The sequence below is a fragment of the Coffea eugenioides genome, unplaced genomic scaffold, assembly GCF_003713205.1.
Source record: "Coffea eugenioides isolate CCC68of unplaced genomic scaffold, Ceug_1.0 ScVebR1_1888;HRSCAF=2821, whole genome shotgun sequence".
NCBI lineage: Eukaryota > Viridiplantae > Streptophyta > Magnoliopsida > Gentianales > Rubiaceae > Coffea > Coffea eugenioides.
The window spans coordinates 1-23,285 of NW_020862324.1; the positions used below are offsets into that span (position 1 = coordinate 1).

At 37.2% G+C, this 23,285-nt stretch overlaps 2 protein-coding genes and 1 pseudogene across 2 annotated transcripts; all 3 read right to left on the reverse strand.

Moving 5' to 3' along the window:
- Positions 1-431: 431 nt before the first annotated feature.
- Positions 432-2,158, reverse strand: LOC113755983 (3-oxo-Delta(4,5)-steroid 5-beta-reductase-like). Its single transcript, XM_027299814.1, has 2 exons — positions 1,887-2,158; positions 432-1,714 (listed from the first exon to the last, which is right to left on the reverse strand). Exons 1-2 carry the CDS (start codon positions 1,923-1,925, stop codon positions 590-592), a joined length of 1,164 nt encoding a protein of 387 aa, XP_027155615.1. The 5' UTR covers positions 1,926-2,158; the 3' UTR covers positions 432-589.
- A 1,560-nt stretch (positions 2,159-3,718) lies between these two features.
- Positions 3,719-6,657, reverse strand: LOC113755984 (annotated as a pseudogene).
- A 3,320-nt stretch (positions 6,658-9,977) lies between these two features.
- Positions 9,978-12,342, reverse strand: LOC113755982 (upstream activation factor subunit spp27-like). Its single transcript, XM_027299813.1, has 2 exons — positions 11,862-12,342; positions 9,978-10,435 (listed from the first exon to the last, which is right to left on the reverse strand). The coding sequence occupies exons 1-2, from the start codon at positions 12,159-12,161 to the stop codon at positions 10,316-10,318; spliced, it is 420 nt and encodes a 139-aa protein (XP_027155614.1). The 5' UTR covers positions 12,162-12,342; the 3' UTR covers positions 9,978-10,315.
- Positions 12,343-23,285: the final 10,943 nt, after the last annotated feature.

A 23,285-nucleotide genomic window follows, 5' to 3' on the forward strand; every position in this document is an offset into this window, starting at 1 on the left:
GTTGCAAGAGGCAATCAAATTGGTTGTCACTGCACTGCTGAGTATGGCATTTGCGTAGATATGGGGTGTTACTCTCCAATGCAAGAGGAATCTTCTGCATTAGGATCATTCGTTCAGGATGTTATCCTGCTTGAGAACACACAGGGTAATGGGAGTGAAAGTTACATCCATGGCCTTCTTTCCCTTCGTACATTGCATATCATCATCAGTGTAAGATTTGGGGGTTCAAAGTGCCATTCTAGTTCTGCTGTCTTCTCCTACTCTTTGTTTAACTTTATACCAGACTTGGATATTTTAGCCTCTGTTCTGCTTCTAGCACTTACCATTATTGATACGTCTCTCTATAATTGTCTCAAAAAGTCAAGGCCATATTGTGGAGCAGATTCATCAGGGCATGCAATTAGAGTAAAAGCAGGGTAACAAAGAAAGAAGATACGAATTGCGGAAACTGATCACATTGCAACTAAAACCTCGTGGCCAGATATAAAATCTTTCATCATTACTCACCTTTCTAAACAGCAAGCTACTGGAGAAGAAACATATCTAAGAACACATCAAACATCACAAAACTCAAAAACAAAAGGCCAAACTATGGAACGATCTTGTAAGCCTTCACCTTGTCAATCCATGAAATGAAGGCATTTTTGGAGTTCCTGAATCCCAAAAACCCATGCTCCTTGCTCTTGTTCATGGCATCCAACAAACATGGATATTGCAGAACAACATCGGCAAACCACCAAACCCCAACCTCCTCCAATTTAGTGGGCACCAACCCTTTTTCCCTAACAATCTCGTCCCAGACAGGTCCTTTATCCTTCATCATCTCCTTCAAGCTCAACGGTCCCCCCTCATATTCCCCACATTCCGCTCCAAACTGCTCAGCCAACACCTTCCAGAAGTGCTTCCACTTGAACACATCTCCATTGCTCACGTTAAACGCCTCATTCTTTGCGTAGGGATCAACCGCGGCCCATATATGATGCTCAGCAATCAAATCTGCATCCGAGCAATCAGAGTACCCGTCCCAGGCTTCTCTGCACCCTGGGAACTTGAGCGGCGCGCCTTCGTGCTTGCATATAGCTGCATAAACACAAAGGGTTCCAACAATGTTCATCAAACTATAAGGTGAGAATCCGAAAATATTTCCAGGTCGGTGAACGGACCATGTTAATCCCTCCTTCTTCTGCACCTCCTCAAACAATATATCCTCGAGAGTGTAGTAAAAATTGTGGACGTCGAGGCGGGGCAAGTCCTCGTGGAAAGGAGGATCATGGCCTACTTTTCCAAACAACTCAAACGGACCAAGATAATGTTTCCTCCCAGTCTGCAAGCAAATATGCCGCAAATTTGGGGAACTGGGGATAACAGCGCTGAGTAAATTCCTGAACATGTTGCCATTGACCTGGCAGTTGTCGAGTTCGGTGGATCGGTTGGCCCAGGTGACGTAGAAGAGGTGAGTGATATCGTCGAGGTGGGAGAGCTTGGATTGGGTGTCCTGGGGGTCAGAGATGTCGCATTGGATGTAGTGAATGGGATGATCAGCGTTCCAGGAGGGTCTGGGGCGGCGAGCCAAGCCGTAGACCTTCCAGGGGCCTCCAGGGGTGTCGGCGAGGGGGAGGATCTCGGCGAGGCTATTGCCCACGATGCCGGTGACCCCAACTATTAGAGCCACGCTCTGATACTGGGGCGGTGCATCATCTTCATCGAATTTTTTCTGTTCGAATTTGGAAAATATACATCAATCAATAACCGAATCACAAAAAATAAAGAACAAAGAATAAAGATCGTGGGGGGATATTAATTAGCCTTATCTAATGGATGGAGGTAGCAATAGGAAAATGCGGAGACAGAGACTAATTAGAAGGAGAAATGAAGAAGGAAGTTGCCTTAGCAGCGCCAATAGCTCCAGCCCACCACCAGCTCATTTTTGGATTGGCGAAATGCAAATGAAATGAAATGGAGTTTTGTTGTGTGGGGAGTATTTATGTCTGTATAGAGTCTGTATAGGCGATGGAAGGAAGGAAGGGAGGGAGTCTTTTGTTTCTGATGGCAAGGGCGAAGACGTGTAGAAGCGGACGATGCTGAGTGACAAAAGCGGTGAAGTCAGGAGTCCGGCGCTGATAAATCAATCGAATGCCCCATTTCTTTAGGCGTAAATGTGTAATGAATGATGATGACGATGATGATGATTATAGTCTTTTTTTTTTTTTTTTTTTTTTTTTTTTTTTTTTTGTGGCTGGAATGGATTGTTGTTAATCTTTTTAGTATCAGAAACCTCTCGAGGTTTCTTTTAATATCACTTGACACCTTGAAATTGTAAAAATATCACTTATCATCCCTAATAATTGTAAAGAGACTATATTAACCCTTATTTGACACATAATTCACAACATATTAAATAAATGGAGCTCAAAAATAAAAAAAAAAAAGAAACAAAAGTCACTTTCTTATTTTTCCTTTTCTTCCTCATTCTCTATTACTCATTTTTTGGATGACTATGCAATATTTTATTTGTAAATTATAATAAATTGAATTTTATTTATCTTTTATTTTTTGTGATTGTTATAAAGTGGAGTCTAATTTATTTGCTTATTTTAAGTTGATTTTTATAATAGTTGGTACAGTTTAATGATTTGAGTAAGAGTTGAGAAGCTATTAAAAATATATATACATTCATAAGAAATCTATTTTGAGCATATAAAGTTAAATTGATACAAGTGTATTTTTTTTCAAATATCTTTTTTTTTCAAATTTATATTTTTATGGGTTATAGCATTATGATGTGGTAATTAGTAATATCATAAGAAATTGTTTTTGAGGTGATGGTTTTTTGAAAGTGAACAAAGTGGGTTACGAATGTTTTTATTTAGTAAGTGAAAGGGTAGTTTAGAGTTTTTAAACACTTTGTTACACAAATAACAAAAGTAAGGAAGATAAGTGATATTTTTAAAACTTTAGGAGAATCAGGTGATATTAAGAGAAATCTCAAGGAGGTTTCTAATATTATCCCTTATTCTTTTCTTCATCCTTTTTTTGGGAGGGGTACAAATTTGTTTTGCATTGTTGTATGGTTTAATAAGATAATGCATCCACATCTGATACACGTTACATGGCTGCCGGCTTCCCGAGATAATGATAGAGAGATAGTAAGGTGCTGCTATTAACTTTTGCTTTGCCAACGCCAACAATTGAATTTAACAAAGGCTACGAGCTAATATGGAGACAATAAATATTATTTTCTTTAATTAAAACAACAATAACAACAAAAAGTCTAGATTAGACTGCTTTACAAGTAACAAAAAGTCTAACGGGCTCCCTCAATGAAGAATACAGAAAGAAAATGAAAGAAAGAAAAGTCCAAAGTTGGACCTGTGATCTGATTTGTTGTTTTTTTTTTTTTTTGTTTTTAAAAAAGAAGAAGTGTTTATGTATGTATAGAGTCTGTAAAGGCGATGGAAGGAAGGAATGGAGGGTAGGAATTAGACCTTTATTCTGAATAGAGTTCATCATTAGGTTTTTTAACGTTCACTCGGTCAATCATTAACGGCATGTTCCAAGTCCAGATTTCGGTAGTTTTGCTGTACCTAATCTTGATTTACTATTTGGTGTCCCGCTTCAAATTTCATCCTTTTTCTGAGACCATGTTCTCCCAGAGAATTCAAGTGTTCGACGTATGGTATCCCCAGGAAATATTGCAGAAAAATGACAAAGTCTTAGATTGATTCACAAATCTCCTCTTTGATTACTGAAACGAAATTGTACATACCTTGCATCAGAGTTTTCTATCTCCTATGGGTTTACAAAGGCTTAATTAATGCCAGCTATACATCCTAATGAGCACTGAAGCTCAAGTATTAGTCCAACATGACTTGATCGGGTAAGATTCTATACATAAACATGCCATCCCGCTCATTATTCCGTTGGAGCAGGCTATAAACAGGCAAACAACAAGACCAGAAGGAACGTGTGCAAGGCGATTCCACAAGCAGCAGGAGATGCTCCATAATCACCTCTTCAATCTTTCCAGCAATCTACATTCTTCCTCCCTAGAAATATGGGGATTAAGCTCGCGAAGGTTACCAATAAACACCACTGCCTCATCCCTCCGACCAAGCTTACAGTACGAATCTACAATTGAATTATAAGTGCTCTCATTTGGTTTGCAACCGTGCTTGATCATGTAGTGAACCACATCAATTGCCTCAACAAACATCGAGACAGCTACATAATTAGCTATGAATGTATTATATGTGACAACATCCGGAACAAGCCCAGATTCCCTCATTTCTGTGAAGACCCGAGATGCATCCCTCATTCGACCATTTCTGCAATATGCATTTATCACCGTGTTGTACGAGATCAAATCAGGCTTAACTCCTTTAGCTAAAAGCTCCCTCACCATTTCTTCAGATTTCTCATAATCTGCTGACCGGCTATACATATTCATCAAACTATTATAAGTTGTCAAGGTAGGTGTAAAACCACTTTCCCTCATGAAATTAATAATTTCTTTTGCCTCTCTGATCATTTGACGCCGCCCATATATGGAAACCATGGCATTCAGAGTCGTTATGTCGACAGAGCAACCTTTTCTTCTCAACTCCTGGAAGGCCCGTTCTGTTTCTGCAAGTAGGTCACTTTTGCTATAAACCAGAACGAGCGTCTTGTAAAGCACAGCATGAGGTTCAATAACACCAGAGTAGATGTCCTCTGCAAGAGCATGCATCTTGTCAATCTCCTTGCCATTAGCATAGGCATGAAGCAAGGAACTATAGGTCTGTTCATTGGGCTTACATCGACAATCCTTCATTTCATCAAACACTTTGTTAGACTGCTCCCAGAGCCCTCCCCGAGCCAGAGCTGCTAAAACAGCATTGTAGGTAGAGAGGTCAGGGGTCACCCCTGCTGTCAGCATTCTCTTGTAGACAGTCATGGCCTGGTCAAAAGACCCACAGCGGCTGTAAGCACTGATTAGAGTGTTAAAAGTATCTCTCTCAGCTAAAAAGCCTGCTCTTTTCATTTCCTTGAAAACCCCGGATACCTCAGAGTCCATGCCGTTCTGTCCAAACACTGCAAGAAGTGTATTCCATGTAACGATATCAGGACTAAATTTGCACGTCTTGATATCATCAAAAATCTTCATCATTTCTGTAAATTTTCCACGGTTGCCATACATTTTAATAAGGGCATTAAACGTACAGATATTTGGATTACAACTGCAGCTCTCATCTCATCAAAGACTTCATGGCAGACTCATCCTTACAGCCTTCTCAAATCCTGATAATAGAGTGGTATAAGTAAACACATCAGGCTTGATCCCTTTTTCCATCATTTGCGATTTTAGCTCCATTGCTTCTTCAACAATCCATCCTAGAATAAGCAGATATTAAAGAGTTATATGTCACAGTACAGGGAAGAGAAGCCATTGACCTCCATCTCTGCCAAACCTCCAAAGCTTCATGAGCCTCCTCGACTTGCCATAGACGTCCAGTAATGCATTATAGTGATTTTATCCCGCACACAGCCAACCAATTTCATCTCCTCAAAAATCTCTTTAGCCTCCTCATACAAAGACCCCCTTCTACAACAAGCTATAAGGGTATTATACGTATAAGAATCTGGGGCAACCCCTGAAACCTTCATACCATCAAACACCTCCATGATCTTATGCCAAGGCATGCCCATTTTTCCATAAACTTTCAAGATCACGTTGTAAGTGATCAAAGTAGGCCTGCAACCCTCATCCTCCATTTTCTTGAACACCATCACAGCCTCCCTATACCTCCCACTATTAGCAAATGCCGAAATCAAAGAAGTATATGCATAGACATCAATGAGGAAACCATCTCTATGCAAATTATGAAGCAAAGAAGCTGCAGCCGAAACCCTGCCCTCTTTCCCAAGCATACTGATAATCACAGCTACAACAGAATTACTCAACAGAAGATGTGAATCGCTACGATTCACAACCCACTCAAAGACATGCATTGCCAAGTCACATTTCTTATAATACCCTAAGCCCTTGACTAAACCCAAGATGTCTAAGCTCAAAGTTTCAGTGCAGAATTCCGGACCTTGTTGGTTCTTACCAAAATCGTGAGAATTAAATAAGTTAAGCAACACTTGGCTAATATTTTCGACATGGAATTCTGGATCAAGAAGGGTCTGGAGAGTCCGCTCACCTTGACAGGAGAGGCGGTGGTGAGACCAGGGCTTCCCTCTATTAAGGTCACGGTGCTTGCCAAGACGCCGTCGGGTTCGGGGGATAAAGGAGGAGGAGGATGGGGACTGGGGGTGGTTTTCATGAGTTTGGCTGGGATTGGAAGAAGTGGTGGGGTTTCGGTGGGTTTCTGAAACGAGGAGGTTTTGGAGGAGAGGGTTCAAGGAGCTAGTATTGGGGTGGGGAAGAGGGGTGGACTGAGGCTGGGGTTCTTGAAAGAAAGGCTTTGGGGGTGGCGGATTTGGAAGTAGGAGAGGAAGTGCTAGCTTCTCTGCCATTAACACAATTTCTGCTCCAATCCAACTCAGGGAAGGAACTCGAGCAAGAGGGAGCAGAGACCAGCGGGTAAAAAATGTTCGACCCAGCCGGTGGCATCACCTGTTCTAGTGCCAACGACTGTAATAAGAAGAATGAGCTTAAGAAGAAGCTTTAATGCGTCTTTTAGACATTAGACCCATGTCTTGATTGATGTTCGTTCATTTCGATTCCAAAAGATGAAAATATCTCCATCCGATGGGCCAAATTTGGTGACGTTTGTGTTTTTCCACTTTCATTTTCTTGCGCAGCACTTGTTTTATTTTAAAGGGAGAACTGCACAAATAGTCCCTCACATATTACAAATGTAAAAATTTAGTCCCTCAGATCGAAAAAGATCAATTTTAGTCCTTAACAAATAAAAAAGGATCAATTTTAATCCCTTTTCACTTTTCAGACTGATTTTTGCCCGGAATATCTCACGTGCACACCACGTGGCCAACTTTTCAAGGGTAAAAATGCCAAACCACTTATCTGTTGACCAAAATCAAAATGTAAAGGACGGATACTTCCCAAAATTCTTCTTCTTCTTCATTTCAACCAAACCCAAAAGCTGAGCTTCATCTCCATGGCAGAACCGCCACGCGGCGGTTCTTAACTTTCCAGTAAATTAGGAATATGCAAGGATTGGTAACATAAAAAAAACCGCCACCATCTTATTCTTTTTTCTTTTCTTCAGATAGTTAAGATCATAAAAACCAAAAGTATGCAAGGAATATGCAGAACTAAATCGTTACATCACCCATATATACAGTGCCAATTTATGTCTCGTTATAACAGATAACCATTACATTCGAAAACTGCAGGGAAGTTCCATTAGCCATCATGGTTACAAACAGGGGAAAAGATAATATGAAAAATCTACACCCCTTTACTTCACCTGGTCAAGAAGCAGAATTAGAGAGCATAAGAATCAACGAATGGAAACAGAAATTAGACCGTAAAATATCATATATGCTTGCCTTCCAATATAAGTATGTCTAGTTAGAAAAAGAAGTACCATATGAGCATTTTACAAGACATGGCTTATTTGCCAGCGTCAGAATTCAATTCAGTCTTCAATTAATTAACTATCAAAGTAAGTAATTAAGACGTGCTAATCTCAACTCGAAGAAGATATAACAATTCAACCAATACCGTGTTCATAGACGAATCCATCAAAGCTCGAACAACCAGGACCACCATTGAGCCACAGAACTACTGGATCCTGTGACGGATTCCTCTCAGAAACAACAAAGTAATAATACAATTTTCTCCCACGACTCTCATCAACTGTCACATACCTATAAGGAAAAAAAAAAACCCATTAGAGAAAACCAAGAACCAGCATAATCCCATCAAAGTATTTTCAAGAAACTTACTTTGATAGTTGCAATACAAGAGAAATGGTGAAAAAGAGTCGTACCCTGCATAGTGTTTAGAAGGTAGAGTGCCATTGAAACCAGGAATAGATGTTATGAGTGCACTTTCAGGCGCTGATTGTGTTCTCACAAAGCTAACCGCTACACAGATGAGTAGCAATGTGAAGCAGCGGAAGACGACCAGAGAAACTTTCCGGTTCTTCATTTCCGGTAACTTTCCGGTTCTTAACTATCTTAACTTTCCGGTTTTTTGTGTGAATTAGGATTGGAAAAACACAACCAGGGCAGGGGGCTGCTTCTGGGAACGACTGAATCCAGTCCGAGTAGGCGGAATTGTTCCGGTAGTCGACTGCCTGCTTTTGGTGGCCTCAAATCTGCTCTCCTGCATTTGCTTCTTTCACACCGTGCAAGTCATGACTAAAATGGTATGCTCTACTTTTGTTCGTTTTCTTGTACACGTCATAATAGAAGCTCTAAGTTCTTGGATTTTTCTCTGTATCTTGGTATTTTGGCATATCAGCTTAGCGTTTTATTCTTGGCATGGATAGTGCGCTTCTTTGGGTTATGGTTGTGGTGGTGTTCTTTTTATCTGTTCATTGGTTGTTGTTTTGGTGTAGTTTCTTGGTTATTTGCTGTTTTGGGAGGAACAAAGTTCTTGTATTTGGGTAGCGGGAGAGTTCTTGCATGAAGGAGACAACTCTGTTGATTTCAGAGTCTTCGGGTAGGGAGAATGAAAGCCAGGGGAATTTAGGCAGGGGTTGGGAGCTACCCAAATGGTTCTTGGACGAACGATGCAAGCCAAAGTTCCACTGCAGGAAGCCATGTTCTGCCGCAGGAAGCCATGCGTGGAATATTGCACGAACCAGGGGACGCTTGGCCCTGTTTGTTCCTGGTATGGAGAATCCTTATTCATTTATACACCGGACAGTTACGAAGATGGTGGTGTTAGCTCCTGGACCAGGCATGCCATCCCCTATCCCGCAGGTTTTGATGGTTCATCTATATTTGGTATCCTCCCTGTGGGCAACTTGCCGATTGGCCACTTGCTATTTATCAACACTGAATTGTCACAGCAGGATTCCAGTTGCTCTACAAAAGTTTATTCTTATGATCATCACAGCGAAAAGTTCCAGAATAAATCCACCTTCTGGTACACCGCAATTACAAGTTGGGGGTTCTGCCATGGAGATGAAGCTCAGCTTTTGGGTTTGGTTGAAATGAAGAAGAAGAAGAATTTTGGAAAGTATTCGTCCTTTACATTTTGGTTTTGGTCAACAGATAAGTGGTTTGACATTTTTACCCTTGAAAAGTTGGCCACGTGGTGTGCACGTGAGATATTCCAGGCAAAAATCAGTCGGAAAAGTGAAAAGGGACTAAAATTGATCTTTTTCGATCTGAGGGACTAAATTTTCACATTTGCAATATGTGAGGGACTATTTGTACAGTTCTCCCTATTTTAAATAGAAAAAAAAGTATTATTTGATTATGGATTTAAAAACATATATATATATATATATATACACGCGCAGGGGCATTTATTTGGTTGGACATTACCATATTATTATTATTATTGTGTGAGTGAGAAAAAATAATTAATGACACTTAAAATTACACAATAATAATATTGAAGTTAGAATAGAATAATTAAAAATCAATTGGGATTGGGTTTGGTCCAGGTTAAACTCAACATAAACTAGGCATAACCCAAATACTAATAGCCTCATCCAATGAAGCTACCAATAAGAATATTCAGGGACATGGAATGATGAAACAGGAGCAGGCGTAAAAGCAGAAGAGAAATGAAGTTGCCTTAGCGGCGCCATATGGCTACACACCAACACGTATTTTTGGATCATTGAGTTTTTTAAAAATTAGTTTTCAAATACTATAAAAATTACTCTAAAAGGCACTCTAAAAAAGTAACCTTATTTTTTTTTAATATTTAAAAAATATCTCAAAATATATTCTAAAAAATCTACTATTCTTAAATATTTCAAAATATATTCTAAAAATATTCCAAAATATACTCTAAAAATTCTGATACAGTAAAATTTTTCAAAAACACCCCAAAAAAAAGCTAATCCAAACGAAGCCATATGGTAATTTGGCGAGCTGTTGAGCCTAAATACGGGGTAACATAATATACTTGATATTCCAGATTTGGCAGTTGTAAGCCCACATGCAAATTCTGACTGCCCCAACCAAAAACAAAAACAAAATTATCCATCCAAACTAGGAGGATATCCATCCTGGTCACATGGGGGGCAGTACTGAAATATCTGGAAGGAAATACTAGCAAGAGCGGTGGTAATCACTACTAACATCTCCTAGAAGTAATTCCATCAACCAAGTCCCAAAATTTCCATTTACAAAGCTGTGCTTTCCTTGCAAAATGTGGAGTAATGTGAAGGTGACAATTTCACTTTAAAAAGTGAGGACTAATCAACCCTGCAATCTCAAGAAACCCAACACGATCTTTTCCTCCAAAAATCTTCTTCAGCTGCTCATCACAAATAATCACCTTCTTGTTCTCAGGATCCTGTTTTGTTTTAAAATGGACATACCAATTCATCAGCACAACAAGACAATCAATTGTATAAGCACAACAATGATGGGCCCTTAAAACCTGCCACGAGGCCCACGACCACCAGCTAGAAGAACAAAATTCTACTTTGTATATCAGCCAGGGTTCAACAAGACATAAACCCTATAACTTACCCCCCCAACCCCCCAACAAAAAGAAAGAAAGAAAAAGAAAAGGCTGTCAACCAGTAAACACATCATGTATCTCGAAGTCATTACACACATATTCAATATCTTTATTTACTGCACCTTTGATGAACTGCATTTAAGAACAAAGCCAATCAAATAAAACCACCACAATCCAAGGAAAACTTAGAAAAAAGTTCATAAAGCAGACAACACAGGCATGTCCATAAATAAAAACATTTTCAACATTATTAACAGCAATTTAGCATGTGTACAACCAGCCAGACAGAATAAACCAAGCTCAAGGACAAGCTTCACATTGAACAAGATAAATCTGGACTCATCAGCAATATAGTTCGCAACATGTTGAAGTATGTTTATGTGCAAATCAGGCTTCAGTTGTTAAATTGGTAAATCACAGGTTCCATGTTAATCACTTAATTCAGTCAATTTAAAAGTCAATGAAAACAGAGTCTGCAACATTTTGGCAATTGCAGAGATCAAAAAGACTCTAAATTACTTAAATTCATGTCTCATTTAAGAACATGCAATCCAATCATATAGACAAGTAGTTTCAATTCAAGAACTTCTTTGCAGTTCATTGAGTGAAACCAATGTCATCTGCAAATTTGCAATAAAAACAAATAATCACAAAACAAAACAAAAAAATAACCTTTTGTGGCCTCTAAATATGTTAGTTGCTCCCAACACTATTAACTATCCAAAGAACAAAAACAAGCATACACGACGCATAAAGCAGAAGGGCATCGCAGTACATTCTCCAGTATCAGCCATATGTAATACTCGAACAGATAAACGCCCATACACCGCAAGTATTGGCTTCCCAGGGAACGGGACACAGTCAAAAAATGCATGGTTAACAGACATCCTAATCCTATAGCATTTTTCGTACATTAGTAACTATTAAGTGAAGCGGACAAGAAAAGCCAGTTCCAGCATTCCAAAGCAGCAAATATAACTACTTCAAAGATGCAAGGTATCAAACATCTGAAAAGAGCCGACATTCACATCACAAGAGGATTAACAGCTTTTACCTTGCCAAAGTGAACAAATATCCAAAAAAGTAGGGGAAAACCGCAGAAGATCAGACACCATTCAACAGGTAAGCAAACCCAAGAGCCAGAAATTAAAAAATATCTGATTATGGGGGCATAACATAACAATATGAGCTTCGCTTACAAATACCAAGGAAAAAGTGTAGAAGCAGAGAAGGGTTCAAAGAAAAATGGGGATACCTGAAGATTGTGGCGTTTGATGTAAGCCCAAATCTCCTTGAGGGCTTGAGTACGAGGGATCTCAGAAACCCCTCCGAGGAAGGCCTGCATTTCCGGGGAGACACGGCGCGGCTTCATAATGCCTCTGGGCTCGCGCTTCTTGGTCTCGGCAGCCGGTTTGGAGACGGTGGCGAGGGTCACAGTACGCAAAGGGCGCAGGTTTGCACGCACAGCGACGGGAGGGGCAAGACTGACTGAAAACGACGACGGCGTTTCTTTAGTCAGAAAGCTCGCCGAAATCCCCAAAGAGATTGTTGCCATTCTTAGCTGCTGATGTATACAAATTATTGGTTTATTGATAAAAGGATACTAGTACTACTACTATTTTCTCTAGCGAATATTTTCTCTTTTTTTTTTTTTTGTCCCCTCTCTTTTGAATAGAAATTGCAGAGAGTGAGGTCTGAGGAGTGAGTGGGGGAAGGCAAGGAGAAGATAAGAGTGGGAGGGAAACCCAAGGGTTCTTTGTGCGCGTGAAAAAGGCACTGACTACTGAGGCCGCCTTTAGATTTCGACCCGTGTCCGGGGGACTGGAGGTCATTGTCCCTGTGTATTTACGAAACTACCCTTCACTGTCGTCCCCCGGGTAATGGCTTCCCTCCCCAGTTTAACTCCGACCAGGCCATGTTCTAGCGCAAAAGTCAAGGCTTCAAGCAAACAGTAATTGGGCTTCTAGCAAAAACTTCTCTACGAATGGATTTCTTTGGTCTGGGCTCTGTGGTCAGAAGAATCCAATCCTCGTACATGTAACCAAAGTTTTGGAGCACAACATGCAATACCATCGCGTTGTTCGCTGGGATTGGATTGGACTGGTACAGAATGTAAGATAGAGCCCACGATTCTGGTTTTCTTTCATTAAAGAGCACTCCTTACGGGGGTAATTGAGTCCGAGTAGAAGTCAACTTAAGATCAAACTCAAGATCAATTAAGAAAACTTGAGTTAGATTTTGTTTTACCCTACTCAAGTTCAAACATGTGCAAATCGAGTCCAATTAAGCTTGATTCGAGTTTAATTGAATCAAATCGAGTTTAAAAAATATAAATTTATATTATGTATATATTTAAATAAGGGATAAAATAGATATTTTATATTAATAAATAAAAAATTATAAAAAATATATATATGTGAAACTTGATTGAACTCGACGAGTTTTTGAGTTTCACATATTAGACTCGCATTTGAACTCATCGAGCAACTAAAGCTGCTCGAACTCAATCAATACAAATTCGACCTTGATTTTTGACCGAACAAAGTTGCGAGTTATTCGATTAAACTCGACTCATTGGCATTCCTACTCCTCGGGTTGTCTAGGAAGAAATACGAGTTATTGAATACTTATTCATATAGATTTTTGATCTCTAATTTGCTAGTTTTTTGTTATCATAACTTTAGAATTAATCTTTCTGGTACTGTCAGTGTATACAATGACAGATCATAATTGCACACCAAACTCTGCATATGGAGCATGCATCTAAAATTGCTAGTGTATGCAATATCAGTTCATAAAAGTTTTATCGATGACATTATATTCGTTGTAATTCTTCCAAGTGAAGGTGAAACGAATAGATTGCCAATGTTCCCTCCTTGAAAATTTAATTGTGCAATTTTGCATTTCTCTTAGGGTGTAATATTGTGTCGATTATATATTATCATTTCACATGTTACTTGTTTCATAATAAACAACAAATGCATTTCAATTCGTTTTAATGGTTCAATCATGATTTTGCGTGAATAAATTCATGACCTCTAATTTGTGTGAATGCAAAAGCTAATACACATCTGCCACTATCAAAACAATCTTACTAAGAATTATTTAATGCTCAAACACATCTGAGGATTAACATGGGAGGTGTAAATTGCTCATACTTTCACAGGATCCAAGAATAATTCTTGTCATTTAATTAACGATAAAAACACACTTTGCGTTGACAATGTTACATAAGAGCAAAAGAATTAAAGGGAGGAATTTTTTTGTTTTGTTCCATAAGAAAAGAATTTTAAATTTTTGAGGGGAGGGGGAAATCTGAACGAGATAAAAACTTGATTCTGATCAAATCGAATTGAAACTAGACTCAATTTTTTAAATTTTTTTTATCAGCGAAAGGGTGTAATTTAAGAAATAGAGAGGGGGAAGGAGGAATTTGAATGCCAAACTTCTAAATTCTTAGAGCCTCGATCTCACCTACTAAACCAAGGCAAACTTAATTAACTACATGCTGAAAATTCTAGCCACCTATTATATATGTCGATGTACATGTTGTTGAAAAGCATATCCATCTGATAGGGACATTTATCTGATTCTATTCTTAAGCTCTTTTCTTTCTCCCTTTCAGTTGTAAGGATTGGAATTTTCTCTTTAAAAAAATGAAGCGGGCATAACTGTTGCTATATATTGATTCCAACAATTCCAAAATAAAAAAAGAAGAAAGTCACCTCATCAGAAAATGAGGACGGAAAACGGGCAGAAGACAGCAGGAGAAAGGAATGTTACAACAAGTCCAGGATGGCACGTAACGTCATCATTGAGATTAGCAGATTAATCCCACAAAAATGATCCTTAAAACGAGAAGTATCCATCCCAAATTCCCAATAGTATCTTGCACTCTACGCTGTTTGAGATTTAGGGAGAAAGAGACTTTATGGTTGTTTCCCTTTGATCTCTTTCCGGACCCATACCGATTCAGTCAGTTGCCCCGTTCCATTCATCGATCGTGTTATTTTCTCCTTTATGGTTAGCACCAATCTCCATTAATTGCCAATCATCAAGCTTGAAATTGACTTGCTACTGCCATATGTCGACGCAACCTTTTGTTTTATTTCGCCGGTACGTGATTCATTGCCATTGGTGTTTTCCTTTCATTTTTTTTTCTGTCCTAGGGACTAATTAACTCGGTTCACTGTGGTTGAGGAGTCTAAACTGAAATTACGTAGTGTTATTACTGCTAAATACACAGGGTCTATTGGCACAAAATGCGCATAAATTCATCTAAATTTTATTTGCATGGGTTAGCAGTCACGTCAGAGCTACACGTTATTGTAAAACAGCTAATTAAGTGCTTTTGGCTTAAACCCTAATCCAGGCGGAAAGGTACCGTATATAGTAAATGGTCAGGTACACTTACTTTATCTTCAGTTTGAAGAAACTTAATTCAAATTCAAGTTTATCGGGTAATTTTCATTTACATTACTACAACATGCAAACGGGAGGATGATTATAAAGTTTTAATGAAATCCCTCCATGAAAGAAAGTCAAATGATATTCATCATTCCCTGTGGTTAAACGGGTATATATAATCATTCTACTAATATGAAATGATATTAAGGACCCATCTATGGAATCATGCAACATGATTAGCACCTTTGAAAGTGTCTCATGCATGAATGATGTCACCAGTTAATTATCTCCTTCACGGCAACTGTGTCATTATTATTCACGAGTAATGCATATTCTTTTTTTTTTTTTTTTTGCTTTCAAAAGAAATGGATGCCTTTGAAAAATAAGACATGCATATCCCGAGTTGGTTGATTTGTCCCAGAATTCGTTCTATATTCTGAAAACTGATATCAATGCGGATGTTTTTGAGGATGTCAAGACTAAAGAACAAATGTAGACCAAATGGATTGTTGCGTAGGCTCGAAAGGTTGGGCAATGGTTATGGCAGTTGAAGAAGGTGGAGTGAACAGATTTCCAAGCTGTCTCTGGAGGCACAGCCTTTCCTTCCATCCAAATCAACACCAAACCCAACCCAACACAACCTTGACGCGTATGCAGAGATTGGAAAGTGATTCCGAGTCTGTTAGATGACCTTTTTTTCCCATATATGATGAATCCCACCAACTGAGTGTGCTGCACAGCAATTATGTCACAACTCATTACTGAAAATTCCTTCTTGCAATTTCCATTTTTCTGTCCTTCCTTCGCCTTAACGAAATATAGTACGAACAAACTGTCTTTTTGGCCACTCTTAGGAACGGGGACATTTCCTTGTGCTTTTGATGTGGTGGCTGGCTGGCCGGTGGGGGAATGGGGATTAGGGGAGTTCGTTTCGTGCATAGTATATGCTAGTTGGACCATACATGACATGATGTACCCATCTGCAACATGCCGAGACATTTCGAGCAAAAATATCCCCTTATTTTCTTTTCTTCATTCTTTAATCCATGTGTTTTTCCATAATCGCTAGACTCGATGTCACAAGCCGGACATAAAGTTTTCTCAATTATCATTCCGAATTTAGTGCTAAAAAGGCCAATGGCACTTGTGAATCCTCTCTCATTACACCTTAAATAAGATTTTGATGAAGAACAAACCAACTTAAACAAAACTACATCCTATTATGTACTACTTATCCAAGTTTAATTAAGGATAAATTACCTTTTATCCCTATATAATTTGATATTTTACCACATAACCCCCTATTGTCAATTTAACCCAAAAGGCTAGTGGCAGAGATTGTTAACTGGGAGCAAGACAGTACTATATTTTTTTTTTGGTTAGTCATAGGGCAACTTTAACGGTTTATGTGTTTAAATTAAGAACGTACGCAGAAATGTTTAGAATGAGAAAGTCTTTCCAGTCAAAATACTTTTTTTTAATCTAAAATGGTAGGAAAAAATTTATCATTCTAGTATCTGGTATTCAAGTTAGAATGGAATATTCATTAATTTTTTTAATATTTGATATAATCAATATTTAGATGTCAGTATGAAATACAATTAATATAAACTTGACCTAATTGCTCTGAAATAGTTAATAGGACACAATATGTTTTATCTGTTCTACTTTGTAGTATTTGTTTATTTACGTGGACATCTTTTGTTTTCAAAATAACCAATGGTTGATATTTAAAATTTTCAATTGTACTACTCGATTCATTCTAGCATATAGACTTTTAAGTTAAAATTTTGCATCCATTGGAAATATAAAATATAAATTGCATAAAGCTAAATAAATATATTTTAAATTTAAATTTTATTTTTCATTTTTTGATATGACATTCAAAAAATTTTTGCTCAATTGTTTGAAGTCAGAGAATAAATTATCTTAAAATATTTGTTTGCTAGTTAAAAAAGAAAACTTATTCTAAAAACAAGAAAAACTATTTATTAAGAAAAAATTACATTCAATTATTAATTGAGCTCACAAATATCCTAAAATATGGTGATGCAGTAAAAAATTTATAAGGGTAAAATTAGCGTCCTACTATTTTGGGCATTATAGGATAAATTTGGAAAGAGGAATATACTTCCAAAAAAAAAGGTTAGAATTAGCATTTCAAGGGGAAAAAAAAATTCATTAAAGGGGAGCTTGGTTCAAACCTAGGAATCATAATTGTAACTGGAATCATGTCCAAAAATTTAGTATGAGGTTTGATCAAAAGTATCATTACAACGATTAGTGTTTGGTATATATTTAAAAGGTTTTGAAATCAACTTATTTTTCATTTTCTTATCTTTATTTTTTTCTTCTTTCCCTTGTCCTACTTCCTTTTTCCCAGCTCTTAAGTATTCATGTTTCACCAATCAACCTTGCAATCTATGGAACATGGGAGAGCGACTAACAAGAGATGAGAGAAAGGATTATATAAAAAGAAAAAAAAAAGAGAGAAGAGAGAACTAGATGGAGAGAAGTGGCCACCATAGAGTATTGAAGGAAAGAGAAAGAGAGTGAAAAGAGAAAGCGAGAGACAGATTGACAAGAAAGAAGAGAAAGAACCAGATGGGGTGGAACTGCTGCCATGGAGGGTTGGATAAAAAGTGAAGAGAGAATAGAATGATAATGAAAACATGTTCTAGAAGATGGGATGAGAGAGAAAAGATGAAAGAGGAAATCTGATACTAAGGTGCTACCATGGAGGTTGGACCGACGTGATAGAGTGATGAAAACTATATGTTTTCTTTTTTTTTTTTGAAGTTTTCGAGTCAAATTTGAGAATCTACCAACCCCACCCTCCCCCCCTCCCGACCCAAAAAATTTGTTGGGAATTTAGAATTTTCAAATTTTAATGATTCACTCCAAAATTATGAATCCAATACATGTAACCCAAACAACAAAAATTAGAATTATTTCAATTCCTGATTCCGATCCCCTTATACCAAATAGCACCGCGCTTGGTTCAAGCTTAGGAATTGAAATTGTAATTGGAATCATACAAAAAAAACTTAGTATGGGTTTTGGACAAAGGTATGATTACAAATGGGAGTGCTTGGTAAATATTTGTAAGAAATGGGTATCAAATTTAATAATCAATTTTTTACCTTTAATTTCTTTTTTCTTTTCATATCTTTCTTCTTCCTCGTTCGAATGCTTATCCCACATACCCATCCACCATATATATATTCATATATAAATATTAATTTTCTGTTTAAAATATATTTATAAATATTTATAAATATAAATATAAATATAAATATATTTATTTATATTTATTTATATAATTTTATAAATATATTTATTTCAATTTTGTTTTATAATATGTATATTAATATATATTAATATGTATATTTCAATTATGTATATTATATATATATAGATTATAGTAATATTAATATGTATATTTCAATTATGTATATTATATATATTATATCAATTGAAATAAATAATATATATTTATATATAAATATTTTTGTTTAAAATATATTTATAAATATATTTATATTTATATAAATATATAAATATATTTGTTTATATATATTTATTATATAAAGTATATAATAGATTATTCAATTTGTATATTCAATTAATATTATATTTTATTGTATATTAAAGTCAATATTGAATTTAATATGTATATTTCAATTATGTATATTATATATAAATTATATTAATATTAATGTATATTATATATATTATACATTTCTAATATTATATATTTATACATACATATCATAAATATTTTATTTTATTAAATACAGTTATATAAATATGATTATTTCATTTTTTTTATAATATGTATATTAATATATATTAATATAAATATAAATATATATTAATATACATATTATAAAATAAAATTAAAATTAAAAATATTATATATATATAAATAAATAAATAAATATTAATATATAGAAACAGAGCCAGTATATATTTTTAAAAAATCCCAAAAATAATTTTTTTTTAAAGATTTTGGAATCAAATGTGGGATTCATCAAAACCCTCCAATCTACTTGGGTATTGAGAGTGGCTGATTTTTCATGAATCATTCCAAGATTTCAAAACCTATACCCATTAGCCAAGCAACAATTTTGGGGTTCAATCCAATTCTTGATTCCTATACCCTCCAACCATATATGATCTAAATCAAACTCGGAATGGAATGGGCAGTTTGGAATGGTCTTTCCTTCCCAAACCATTCTTGTGTACCAAACTCGGAGTTGTAGAACTTTGAGATCCTTGAGAGTAAAACAAATTCAACTGACTTGCTTTACGTAAGTTGATCATTATAGGCGCATAAGTTATAATCTTAATTGTAGATTAGGGGTTGAAACCCTCCCTTACATTAAATTTGAGATGAGAAAAAATCTCGAGCAATACAATTTAAAAATTAAGAGAGTTATAGTGCATGGGTAAGTTTTAAGAAACAACTACAATCCTTTCATTAACTATAGACACAGAGATCCCGTGGGATCCTACATGTACATGCAACCTATCTGGCATTCCGTAATCAGACGCTAGACACAGCCACCGGAGATCTAACGTCAGTTTGGTACTCACATAAACAAAATCACACAATACTATACTATTAGTCCATCGCCATCAAACAACCAGTACACAACTGCCAAATACTTGCAAGGTTTAAGAGACGATACAGACCTGCCAACTTTCTTCAAATTACCCGCTATATATGCCATGCCTCCATATACCGCCATTGCAACCAAAAAAATACACCTGGGCATGGCGATGTAAAACGAAACCCGCCTATATAAAGCAGTCCCTGGCCTTTGGCTTTCCCCTGTCTTCGCATCACTGTCCCTCCATCTCACATACTCACACAGTGGGAGTGCGGTGGTCTTCTGCTGAGAATATAACATCACTACAATTTATTTCCCATTTTGCCGTCCCAGGTCATGGTTCCATGAGCCACGAGGTTACTCTACTCTCTAGGTTATCTGCGTTATCGTCGCCGGCGTCGGTGCCATAGCCCGCCACTCCACCACTACCACTACCCTCCCTCCTACTTCCCCAACTGCATGGCCCACCCACTAGCTCCCCGCTGCGTCCCTCCTATCTGTCCACACTTACCTCCCAACCAACAATTCCACCTCAATCTCCAACATTCATCCCCGCCCCCTTACTCTTCATCTCCCTCTGCTACCGTAGTGTCGTCGCCTTCCGCCAGGCTGTTCACTTCTCCACCTGCCCGGTCCCAGGCTCACCGCCGCCTCTTCTCCGCCCTCCGTGAGTCTCCCCACCAGCTGGGCTTCACCCCTCCTCTCAAGTCGTCTCCTCTCACCGGTTCCCGCTCCTCCTCCTAGCTCCGGCCTCCCCCTCCATTCTCAATCCACCTCCCAGCACTCCCCCGCCACTCGCATCTAGCACCCTGCACCCACTTGGCTGCTCCCAGCTTCCCTTCTCCGCACTCAGCTTCCCTACGCCGTACATCTGCGCCAGCGCCGTCGCCTTGTTCGTGAGTCTCCGTTCCCTGTCCGTACGCAAGCTCCACTCCTGCTCCCTAGCCTGTGCACTACCGCCCCTGCTCCATCAACCGACTGATGCAGGTATTTCCAGCTACATACACTGATTGCGTCATGTGTTTTCTGTGTTTATAACTTAACAATCAACATTATGTGATATATTATTTGGGAAAAATGCACTTTTGATCCGCCGCGACTTAGCATTCTCATCACGGCTATATAATCACACACTGCATGCACGAAAGCCTTGTATAAGTAACCGAAACGATATACGGCTATAATACTAATTTGCACTGCCCCTCCCTGAATTTGATCACTTCGGCGCCGTTTAAGTAGTACATTCTCCAAGACAAATAGTAGTAATATGTTAGATTTGATCACTTTTAACATTTTTTTTTCCCACCTTGATGCAGTGAAAAAAAAAATTTATAAGCGTGATTGAATTTAATGTGTCGCGTGGGAACTGTAGATCTTATGAGTGAATTTTTTTTGTATTAAAAGTTGTTCAAAAATTTTTCTTTCAATCGGTTTTTAGTCTTTTTGGGAGTAGAATATTATTGGTGAGGGAGGAAAGGTAGCAGATCTATTTCAGAAATGGATAATTCATGGTGCCTCGAGTGGCCCCTTGGTTCCCGTTACGCTGTTCTGATTCTCTTAAGGTCAAGACCGTTTCTAATACTAAGAGATCGATGGATAAGCAAAATGTCCTTAAACATTAATTTTTTTTTGAAAGAAAAGAAAAGAAAAAAAAACAGAGAAGAATCTAGTCACAAAATGCAAGTTAAGGCAGGACAGAGACGGAGGCATAAGGCACACTAATTTGTTTGTTCATCCATACAGCTCAATTAAAGTGTTGTCGAGGAGGAGCTCGAAACAGATGTTATGGTGGTTTTCTTGGTTATTAGATACTTGTCGCAGTTTTGAGTCGTGCAGCATAATCATAATCATTGTGGATTCCCACTAGTGTTAAAAATATCTAATTGGGTGTTGGTTTTTGCTTGCTGAATGCAGAGTGGAGCAGAGAGCATAGAGTCGTCGGCCAAGATTATATCGAGCTTGGCCTTTGGATGGACTGTCCTATATTTCCTAATTTAGATCAAATCTTGTCTTTGTCATCTACATTTCTTACTAAGTATTACTGCTCATATTGCTTGCCATCATTTTGATTAGCTCGTTGGATGGACTTTTTACCTGTTGTACTCGATTTACGCATTCACTTCAATTCTTTGAGAGGCTTATATGGAGCTTTTTTGTGTATGAATTGAGGGGTTGATTTTATTATTTTTTTTGGCCCACATTATTCTCGAGTTGTTTTTTAGTCTTGGACTCTTGTGCTTTTTAGGTAGTCCTTTCCTTTATTTTCTTTTTCAATTTGTCAAATCGCATAACAAAATAATAAAAGGAAATGCAACTCACTACGAGTGCCGACGATCTGCCAATCTCATTCGACTTTACGATATTCAACTCATTTGGAGGCGATGATATGGTCTTAACATTCTCTGTGTGTGTATTAATAATTAAGATGACATGCATCCAGATGCAAGTCAGTACGTGTAATCGTTCTACTTTGTAAAAACTAGGCAAAAGGATATCCTCACGCAGGAGCAAGGAATTAAGACGATATGTTTTGAAACTCGAACCAAACACGAACAGTGACTCGGACACGTTCAGGGATCAGGATCAATGGATTCGATCGTGGTCGAATCGTTATAAGAATCTAATGACGCCATCATGATATCGTCTATAAAATATATGTATATATTAATTTTATTTAAGTAAATAACATAGAAAATTGACATCGTCTATAAAATATATGTATATATTAATTTTATTTAAGTAAATAACATAGAAAATTGACTATAAGTGTAGTAATAATTCATTTTCACGATCATATTCCTTGCCCATGAAGTTCATAAAAGATAACTTAATTGTAAACTCAAGAAATGATAATTAATATCAACTAGTTAATAAGAATTTCAAATAAAACATAAAATCAAAATTTTTAATTTGTTGGTTAATGTTTTTAAGATTCCAATGCATATTGTATTTTTTTTTTCAAGAGGCTGAATAAATTGAGACTCATTTGTAAAAATATAAAAGTTAAATCTGCACATAGAAGTTTGAGAGTGTATTTACGATTATTTAAAACATCAAGGGGTTAAAATCAAATATTTAAAAAGTTGAAAAACATCTTTTTGAGAGTGTATTTACGATTAATGTTGCAAATGAAAATCAAGAAATATCTTAGGAACTTGTATAGTTATCCAAAATATTCAGGGCAGGGAGAAGAATAAAATACTGAAAACCTTAGGAGGTCTAACTCAAATTCATTCTCTAATGGCCTTTATTTCTCAGCCGTCGGACTCTGTTTCATGAGTTTCATCTTCCAATTTCAACTTTCGTCTTTTCCTTCGTTTCTTTTCGTGTCAAAAATTTCTTCCTATCAGTTTCATGGTAGACTTTCTTGTCTTTATCTAAGCAAACAGAAATCTGAAAAGTTCTTGTTCTTTTACTTTCCCTTCTATCTCTTTGTTCTTTTTATTTTCTGCTTTCTCCCCTTGGTTTGGTTTTAGATTTTTAGATCTGTTTCTTCTTTCCCTTAGTTTTCTTTAAGGAATGTGGATGCAGCAACTTCTCCATTGCAGATTCGTTCCTCCATTGTAGATTCATTTGAAGACTGGGGGAGAGAGGCTGATTTTTTTTTCTTTGGCCTGAAAAAAATTTAGAAACTTGGGAAAATAGAACTGGACTTT

Excerpts from the sequence above, each read along its gene's own strand:
- LOC113755983 (XM_027299814.1), bottom strand. The coding sequence starts at position 1,925 with ATGAGCTGGTGGTGGGCTGGAGCTATTGGCGCTGCTAAG. Across the intron at positions 1,715-1,886 it reads GAGCTATTGGCGCTGCTAAG|AAAAAATTCGATGAAGATGA; the intron begins GCAACTTCCTTC and ends AAATTCGAACAG.
- LOC113755982 (XM_027299813.1), bottom strand. The coding sequence starts at position 12,161 with ATGGCAACAATCTCTTTGGGGATTTCGGCGAGCTTTCTGACTAAAGAA. Across the intron at positions 10,436-11,861 it reads TCAAACGCCACAATCTTCAG|GATCCTGAGAACAAGAAGGT; the intron begins GTATCCCCATTT and ends AAAACAAAACAG.